Source organism: Phalaenopsis equestris, unplaced genomic scaffold (genome assembly GCF_001263595.1).
Source record: "Phalaenopsis equestris unplaced genomic scaffold, ASM126359v1 Scaffold000349, whole genome shotgun sequence".
Classification (NCBI taxonomy): Eukaryota; Viridiplantae; Streptophyta; class Magnoliopsida; order Asparagales; family Orchidaceae; genus Phalaenopsis; species Phalaenopsis equestris.
Genome location: NW_018164791.1, coordinates 115077 through 125494, shown reverse-complemented (window position 1 = coordinate 125494; position 10418 = coordinate 115077). Strand labels below are relative to the sequence as shown.

The 10418-nt window shown below is 32.4% G+C and overlaps 1 protein-coding gene across 1 annotated transcript; it reads left to right on the top strand.

The window, feature by feature from the left end:
- The first annotated feature begins 8797 nt into the window (after positions 1-8797).
- On the top strand, positions 8798-10146 carry LOC110026087. The gene has a single exon (XM_020726879.1). It carries the CDS (start codon positions 8881-8883, stop codon positions 9493-9495), a length of 615 nt encoding a protein of 204 aa, XP_020582538.1. The 5' UTR covers positions 8798-8880; the 3' UTR covers positions 9496-10146.
- Positions 10147-10418: the final 272 nt, after the last annotated feature.

Below are 10418 nucleotides of genomic sequence, written 5' to 3'. Positions count from 1 at the left end.
ATTCAGCGCCATAGAGCATTGCTGGTCTCACCACCTTCTTATAAAATTTTCTTTTCAGTCTAAGCAGTACGTTTCTATCACACAAATGACTCGAAGCATTCCTCCACTTCAACCAACCAACTTGAATTCTACTATTAACATCCCTATCTATATCACTATCGCTTTGAACAATAGACCCGAGATAACAACAAAATCAAGATAATTTGATCACCCAAAGTCACATTTCCATCACTGGAGCTACTACTGCTAAAATTACATTCCATATATTCACTTTTAGTTCTACCATCCTGTCAATCCTCGTTCAGTTTGAACACAAGTAACAGCTCTAGTATACATATCTTTAATGACTTGAATATAAGTCATATCAACACATTTCTTAACAAAAAGCATACACCAAGGTACGTCCTCCTGTAAATGTCCAGTAAGACCATCCATAACTAAAAGCAAAAAGATATGGGAACATTCTGTCAATCCTCGTTCTGTTCGAACACAAGTGACAGCTCTAGTATACATATCTTTAATGACTTGAATATAAGTCATATCAACACCTTTCTTCTCAAGAACTCTCCAAAGGATATCCCTTGGAACTTTACAGTAAGTTTTTTTTCTAAATCAATAAAAATCAAATGTAGACCCTCCTTATTATCTCTGAACTTCTCCGTCAAACCTCTTAATAAATGTACAGCTTCCATAGTAAATTGGCTCCGCATAAATCCATATTGATTACGAGAAATCTTAGTAATACATCTTAACTTATGTTTAATTACCTTCTCTCATAAATTTAAAGTATGACACATCAACTTAATTTCTCTATAAATTGCACACTCTTGTCATCCCCTTTTGTAAAAATGAATTGGAGAGCAAGTCATCCGGTGAATCTGCTCCGCATAAATCCATATTGATTATGAGAAATCTTAGTAATACGTCTTAACTTATGTTCAATTACCATCTCCTATAATTTTAAAGTATGATACATCAACTTAATTCCTCTATAATTTGCACACTCTTGTGCATCCCCTTTTGTAAAAATGAATTGGAGAGCAAGTCATCCGGTGTCCAACATGAGTCAACCACTGAAAATGATCTTATTTTATTTTATTTTATTTTATTTTTAAGACAGAGCCACCTTGAATAAGGCCAAGTCTTTTAATCATGATATTTAATTAGTCTTAAATAAAAATGTGGCAACATTGCTCTTTAAGCATATTTCAATGCATTTATTAAAATATTAACAAATTTATATATCTGTCCAAAATGAGACAACAGATTGAGAAAAATAAATAAAATTCTGATGACACCCATTCAAAATATCATAGGGAATTTACACACATATCATACAAGTATCATGTATTTACATACCTAGCTTCTAAACTTTCATATTTATATGTAATTTTTAATATTACGTCAAAATCATTATTGTTATTAACTTAAGAAAATTAAATACACATTTTCATGCGTGTTTTATGAAACCAAATTTGTTAGTGAATCACATTTAAAGAGGTAGTGTAAGTCAGGAGGGAGAGAAGGAGAGAGAGAGAGAGGCTCACTGTGATGAACAATAATTTGATTTATTGATTAGGCATTTTCTCATAAAATGATTCTCTTATGTATAGAGGGAGAGGCACAATATGTGAAATTACATATTTTCTATTGCTTTAATGGGGGTGTTACATGATAATTTAAGTGTTTTACATGCATGGGTCTACGACTCTGCAACCTCATGATTTGGTTGGATGAAATTAGTGGGGTTTTGGTTCGGCAAGGCTTGCTCGTTCGGCTATGATGAATTGGAGTTGTAGATCGGTCTTTGATGATCTTCGGGTCGGCAGGGCTCTACATGATCAACTAGGCTTTGCTGTTTGGTTATTATAGTCTGTTTTACGACTCTAAATCCCTGTATAAGGAGCTCCAATCGGCGGAACAGTAATAGACTACTGAGCAGAGAGTGAATCACCGTAATCCGATAATAACTCATTGGTTGACAAGGGGGGGTCATTTAGGAAGCTCGTGGATTATGTTATTGATAATTTTTGGCCCCTAATATAGAATCTCAGAGGCGGCTCTGAGATGGCTGAAGATCGATGCGATTGCTCCGCTTGATATCACCATTTTAACTTAAAAAAGGTGTAATACAAATTTTGATGCATAGGTAAGGTGGCACGCACATAAAATTTCAACTTTAGGTGTTAGATATTACATTTATATATCAAATCTTTTCGTGTTAGATGTCCAAATAGATAACATTTAAGTGGTATGTATGTTAATTTCCCAAAAAAAAAAAAAAAAAGAAATCCAAGGTTTAATTTGTAAATAGATGCAGATCGATTTCGATGGTAAATTTCAACCCAAAAAACAGAGTGCTTGAATCCGATATATATATATCAAAATTCAATTTATCAATCTATGATATAACAAATTTATTTATTTAAAAAAAAATTATAAAAAATTTAATATTTTTTTAATGTTTTCAATAATAAAAATTTTTTTTTCTGATCATATTATTCAATCAATGCGTACATTATGAATTCCCTCACCATCATCATACAATCATTTCTCTAATATCAATCAAATTTAAATAATAATAAAAAAATAATAAATATACATGAAACAAACAGCTTCTTAATTTCCACCGTCAACTGGAGCTGATGGCGGCACCAAACCTCTCGGCAAAATAGAGCTCAAAACCTTGAATTCTCCGCTGTGCCTTCTGTAAATCTCCCGCGCCTCAGAGCAGCTCCCTTCCTCCGCCAATGGCCGGGCATCAGAGATTCCGAAATCTAGCAGGAGGAGTACGAGGAAGAAGACGACGGTAAGTCGGAAGAGGAAGAAGAAGAACCTTTCTCTGTTCATTTAATTTCTTACAGAGGATGAGGAAGAAGAAGAACAAGAAGACGACGACGACGGTTAAAAGTGGTTTAATTCAGGTATTCAATGCTTCCAAACGATGTTTCACCATCTATTTGTATGATTTCTGGGTTTATTTCTTATTTTTGTTTTTATGTGGCATTTACATAAATACCAATCAATTCCTATGTATTTACATATTTAACACCCCTACTTTTTTATTTTCGCTCATACCTCTTCAAAAATATCACTATAACTTTTAAGAAAGTGAAACATACCTTAGTTATGGTATAGAGATAAAAATTGAAGTTTAGGTGTTAGATATGTAAATATATCGAAATTAAGTGGTCTGTACATAAATCTTTCTTTTTATATTTGATTTTTTTTTGGGAAAATTGCATGCCTAACACACAATTTTTATGCATTTACATATCTCAAATTTGGCTTTTTTGTTCTAAAAATAATAATAATAGTATTATTTTTGTCGTGCTACTAAAGATTTGAGTGCTGCGGGTAAATATGAAAATTTAGGTACGAGAAATGTAAATTCATGAGAATTGCATGATAGGCATTTTTTTTTTTTGTGGCATTTACATAAATACCACCAGATTTCTATCACATCAAAAATATTACTAATTTAACTTTTATGGTGACATACATATGAAATTTGAAGTTTAGATGTTAGATATTTAAATACATGGGAATTAAGTGGTATTTATGCAAATCTCTTTTTTTTTTAAAGCGTATATATTGGTCAATTGCTCGGCCGGCCTTCCTTTGTTTACCATGTGTCAATAGCAAATAAAGATAGATATATTTATAAATCTAAATTTATATTTATTTGTAAAAAACAATTTGGCTAAACAATTTAGAGATGATGCAACATTTTGCAACTGAGATTTCCTCTTGGTATTAGCCAAATGGCTATCTTTGCTTTGCCATCCATCTCTCATTTCATAATTGCCGCGCCATATAATTTATATATGCGTATGCTGTCAAAAAAGCTCTTTGTTCTGTTCGGTTCGTCAATGAGTTTGTATTCGATTCGTTCAATAAATAGACAAGAAGAACGTGAACAAATTTTGTTCGTTTGATTAGTTAAATGAACCAAACACAAACAGTGAAGTGTTTGTTTGTGTTCGAATCGTTATTGTTCGAAATATAAAATAATTTAAAATAGTTATATATATATATATAAATTTTATGATATTTTAAAAAAAATTAAATTTTAAAAATTATAATATATAATAAATTATTAATAATAATATATTAATATACTATATTAGTAATATACTAATATAGATATTATATATTTATATAATATAAGTTATATAATTAATATAATATATTATTTATATATATTAATATTAGGGATGTTAAACTGGCTCGTCGTTCACAAACAGCTCGTGTTCGGCACGGTCCGGAGGAAAAGGAAGAACAAGCTTATTTCAAACAAACTAAATTTCAAACGAACCTAACACGAACACAAGCTATGTTTGTTCGTGTTCAGCTCGTTCGTTAAGAAACAAACACGAACAATGATTTTACGAACAATTTCGAACAAGTGCTTATTTCAAACAAACTAAATTTCAAACGAACCTAACACGAACACAAGCTATGTTTGTTCGTGTTCAGCTCGTTCGTTAAGAAACAAACACGAACAATGATTTCACGAACAATTTCGAACAAGTGCTTATTTCAAACAAACTAAATTTCAAACGAACCTAACACGAACACAAGCTATGTTAGTTCGTGTTCGGTTCGTTTACACCCCTACATGTAGGGAGTCTTTGGCTGCAATCTAGATTTATGTTAAATAAGATTTAGTAAATTGAATATATTTATATTTGTTAAATCCATTTGCTGTTAAATCCAGAATGGTGTTTGGTTCAATTTTGATCTAGTTAGATCCGATTAGATGGAAAAAAAAATTTTATAAGATGGCGGTGGGACTTGTAATGCTCTATGATGCAGAATACTGGCCTTTAAAAGAGAAGCATAAAACAAAGGTAAGTGTTACTGGGATAAGAATGCTAAGGTGGTCGGGTGATTTGACACTTATAGACAAAATATGAAATGCAAATATTTGTGATAGAGTTGGTGTAGCTTCAGTGGCAGACAAGATTAGATAGAATCGTCTGTTACGAGGGCGCCTAGCTTAAGGTCAAATTTGTCTTTTGTATGCCTTAGGACAATTTAATATTTTATTGTTATTATTATTGTTGGGTATAAATAAGTTTGTTATGTCTAGGGTTAGGTTTATGCATCTGGGTTTAGGCATGAGATTGAGTTGTGAGTCTTTGGCCTAGGGTTTGGGAGAAATTTCCTACCTCTACCTCTCAAATTGTAGGAATTTCCTACCTCTCAAATTCGTAGGCGTTTATTTTTGTATTCGTATTAAGTGTCTACCTCTCAATTCGTAGGCGTTTATTTTTGTATTCGTATTAAGTTATTTGAATTATTGAAATAAGAAATCTATTTTGCCCTAATTTCTGTGAAGAATCATATCGATTTTTTGCTGTAAATCGTATTATCATCTTAGATGGTTTGGTCACATTAAATGTTGACCATCCGATGATTAGGTTAGGAGAGTAGATACTTTAAATTTGACTTATGTTAAAAAAAACAGAGGTAGACCTCACAGACTTGGGGCACATTGTATAAAAAATAATCTTAATCTATCAAAATTAAATGCAAATATGACACTCAATATAACACAATGGAGAAAAAGATTCATCTAGCTGACCTCATTTAGTGGGATAAAGACTTGTTTTTTTTATTTTTGTAACTATATTTGATGTGCTTGACATAAATCCTTTTGACATTTTTTTTGTTTAAATCACAAAAATGATAAATTAAATTCCTAAAGAAGAGATTAATTGAGATGTGAAGCAGATTTCAAATCAATCAGGTGAGATTTTGTCAGCATAGAAACTGCATGAAAAACATTTGTATTTAACAGATCACAACTGCAGCCTGTAATAATGATTTATGTTTGATGTTGATTTTTATAAGAGTTGATGTTGACATTCTAATTAATATTCAACAAGATTTACAGACATACCACTCGATTCTTATGTATTTACATATCGAACACCTAAACTTCAATTTTTACATATGTGCCCGATTGCCCATGCGTGAAAAGCTGTATTCCACTTTTTAAGAGTTGAACTAGTGCTATTGTGGAGGTGATGTGAAAGATTTGGATGTTATAAATGTAAAAAAGCAAAATTTAGGCGTTCGATATGTAAATACATAAAAATTGTGTCGTGATGTGAAAGATTTGGACGTTAGGCGTTCGATATGTAAATACATAAAAATTGTGTGGCGTATATATATATGTAAATGCCCTCAAATGTTGAATTAGGATTCTGTTTTCTCTTAGCTTTGCAGAGCATTTGGAAGCTCCTATGAGCTTGAACTCTATTTTAATGCAATATATACATTATGATGCTGTATTTTTAATGTTCAAATTATTTTTGTAATTAGTTGTATTGTTTCTAAAGATGCTCTTGAATTGCCTTTGGCATAATTATGCTCATTTGTTAGCTTTGTTTATTATAAATTTTTTTCACATTAATATTCAAGCTGGCTTCCATACATAATATCCCAACTAATCTAAAAGAAGACAAAAAACATAGTTGAATTTAACTAGCATGTATTGACATATAAACCACTCAATTCCTATGTATTTGCATATCTAACATAGGTGGGCATATCTTGAAGAATGGTACAAGCTCTAAGGATTATGGAGTGTTTGGTTGTGAATTAGTCTATAACATGTCTAAAATTTTCTCATGTTTATGGTCGTGGTGGACTGGCTAACTAAGATTGCAACAAGTGCCATTTAATCATGCTAGAGTTTCTTTTATGATAGTGTTGAAATGGGTTCGTCTGTTTGATTGTCACGGCTTGAGTCAGTGAGGCGCTACTTTCCGTTAACGCAGGGCATGATAAAAATAATTAAATATCTTTTGTATTCTTAAAAGGAAAAGAATATGCAAGTAATAATAGAAAGAAATAAGAAAAATTTAAATTTTTATTCCATAAATAAGAATACGATCGATACAACTGAAAGAAACTAAAATGAACGTAAGGAAATAACTATCTAACATATAAAGAAAATACAATAATTTATATGAAAATGGAAAATACCAAAGTAAAATTTGAATCTGAGAAGTTTGCTCTGGTAGAGATGGCATGGTAAGTGGATTAATGAAACATGTTTTATAAAAATATCAATGGGTGAATTTGAAAATCAAACTAAGTAAATAACTAGTATTTATTAAAACATAAATAGTAACGAAAGTTAGGCATGTAGTATGACAAATAAAAATAGACGACTGATTATGTGTTTAAAAGAATTTGCAAGAACTATTGTGTGCTTATCATCATGATAAGAGTTGCACATGCATTTTTTTGTAGATATCAAGTGTTTTGGTATATATATAAATAATCAATCATTCACACTATCTGATAATATACAATTCAAATATATGGATATTGATGCAAATGATAGTATGGATGGCAATGACACAACTTCAAGAGAAGATTTAATTCAAGTTCCATGTGGGCCAATTACTAGATGTCGTACAAAGAGGGTGAAAGAAGCTCTTAATGGATTAGTCCAGGAGGCTTGGACTCAAGCCAATTCATGAGGATCTAAGGAGAAAGAGCCGCAAAGATTTATCAACTTATTCCAAGCCCAAGGATAAAGGAGTCAAATTATTATGGCCGGATATTTTGTATTTTTATTGTGGTTTAATAATGACTTGCATGCCAACTTGATGTAGTTTTGATTTGTTTTAGAAGATATTTTATATTCACTTTGTTTTCTTGTAAGCTTTAGCCTATATATATGTCTTATGTTAAATGAGAAGGGGACTTCTGATTCTAAAACTTGCATTTGGGTTGTCTCTCACGGTTTCCTTAGGATTCCAACGGAACTCTAGGCCACCGCCTAATGAGTTCTTTCCCGACTTATCAAGTGGATTTCCACCCTGTTTGTGGCGTCTTTCATTGTACCAAGGTTCTTTCCTCACGTCAATCATAGGGTTGCATCCTTATACCAACGTTCTTGTTCGCGTTGAGCATTGGATGAAGGTTTACTTCCATCCATCCATTTTACCGCAGGTTCTACCTATAATTCGGTTTGTTCCAGCCATGAGACGGTTTTCTTGTTTAGTTTCTTATATCACATAAGAATTTCCATCAATTCTTTTCGATTTTGGCATGCACATCCGATTTTAAGAACATCAATCCCCACGATCTTGTCTTGCATATATGCACATCAGTTTGGTATCAGAGACTCACGGATCTTGAACACCGGATCTTGAACACATAATTTTTTTTGTTCTTGTTGGATGTTTCTTTTTTTTTTCTTTTTTTTTCTTGGGTAATTGATGAGATTAGTTATTTTCTTTTTTTTCTTAAGTCTGATTTTTCATCTATGTCCGAATTTTACTAAGAAATCCAATTTGTTATTTTATTTCGTGATTACTTGTTCAATTAGCTGCTCTCATAATTATTCATATTTGTATTCTTGTTAATATTCAGATCATTATTGCTCATGTGATTGTCCTTGTTTTTATTCATATTAGTTGTTCAATTGATTGTCCAAAGCAATTGTTCTTTTTTATTGTCCAAATCCGTGTTCATGTTTTTGTTCAAATCATCTAGTTCTTGATATTCTTTATGATAAATGTTGTTTTTGATGTGAACTTTTTTTTTTAATTATTATTTCTTTTTATTTTCGTTCTTAAAATACAAATCATCTTGATGTGATCTTGTTATTTTTATTTCTTTGTTGATATTCTTATTGTTCTTGATATCATTTTTTGTTCTTGGTATGATTGTTCCAATCAGTTTAGCAGTGCTTTTGTTTTGATTCAAGATATCAAAATTTGTATTTCATTATCATCATCCCAATGATTTGCTTAGCATTTCAGATTTTTCTTATTTGTAGTAATTTAGAATTTGATTTGTGTTGTTAATTTTGAATTTTTGCTTAGCTACCTTCATTGTAAGTCCCCAATCATGTCCCAAACGAATTTTGAAGAAGAGGAAAGGCAACCTGTCGTTCCTAATCTCCAATTTCAAGCATTGGTGGGGGAGATGAGAAGAATGATGAGGGTTGAGTTAGAGCAAATTCATGAAAGATTGGAGCGGGTAGAGGGAGGAATCCAACAAAGAAATCCACGAAATGTTTCCAATCAACAAAGGGAGAGAGTTCCACTGAGAGGAGAGAGGGAGGAGGATGAAGAATATTATGCGGCTGAATTTGATGAAGAGAATAATAGAGATTTATTTGTTGAGAGGAGGCGTTATGGTGGACAAGCTAGAGACATTAGGAATAGAGACGATAATAGCTTGACAGGTATTAAGATGCGCATTCCTTCTTTTCAAGGTAAAAACAATCCTAAAGCCTATCTTCAATGGGAGAAGAAGATGGAATTAGTGTTTGACTGCCACAACTATTCCAAAATAAAGAAGGTGAAATTGGCCGCCATTGAATTTAGTGATTATGCTATTGTTTGGTGGGATCAATTAATGTTGAGCAAGAGGAGAAATCGAGAACGTCCCATAGAAACATGGGAAGAAATAAAAGTTTTTATGAGGAAGCGATTTGTGCCAAGTCATCACTATCGATAATTGTATCAGAAGTTACAAAGACTTAGGCAAGCCAATCGAAGTGTGGAAGATTACTATCAGGAGATGGAGATTGCTATGATTCGGGCTAATGTAGAAGAGGATCGAGAAGCTACTATGGCTAGATTCCTAAATGGTTTAAACCCAGAAATCTAAGATAGAGTGGAAATGCAACATTATGTGGAGTTGGAGGACATATTACATGTGGCCATCAAGTTAGAGCAACAACTCAAGAGGAGGGGTGGCCCACGTTTTTCAACTAGTGTGGGTTCTTCATGGAAGCCAAATTTTCAGAAAAAAGAGGACAAACCAATTGCAAAGTCCAAACCTGAGCCAAGACAAGAGACAAATAACCAAGGAACTCAAGGGAAAATTGACCCTTCCACATCTAGAAATCAAGACATTAAATGTTTTAAATGTCAAGGCAGAGAGGTCATATAGCCAACAAATGTCCTAACAAAAGAATCATGGTGATAAGGGATAATGGAGAGATTGAAACTGATGAAGAATTAGAAATTGACTCTATACCACCAATAAATGACATTGAATGTGAAGAATATGCGGTCACAGGAGAATTGTTAGTCATAAGAAGGGGTTTAAGTGTGCAGACCAAGGTTGATGAAGAAATTCAAAGAGAAAACATTTTTCACGCTAGGTGCATGTACAAAACAAGGTATGTAGTATGATCATTGATGGAGGAAGCTATACTAACTGCTAGCACTAATTTGGTTGAAAAATTAGGACTGCCAACCATCAAACATTCTTGACCTTACAAGTTGCAATGGTTTAATAATAGTGGTGAGGTAAAGATGAACAAGTAGGTTTTGGTCTCATTTCGCATTGAAAAATATGAAGATGAAGTCTTATGTGATATAATACCAATGCAAGCAAGTCATTTGTTACTAGGCTGACCCTGACAATTTGAC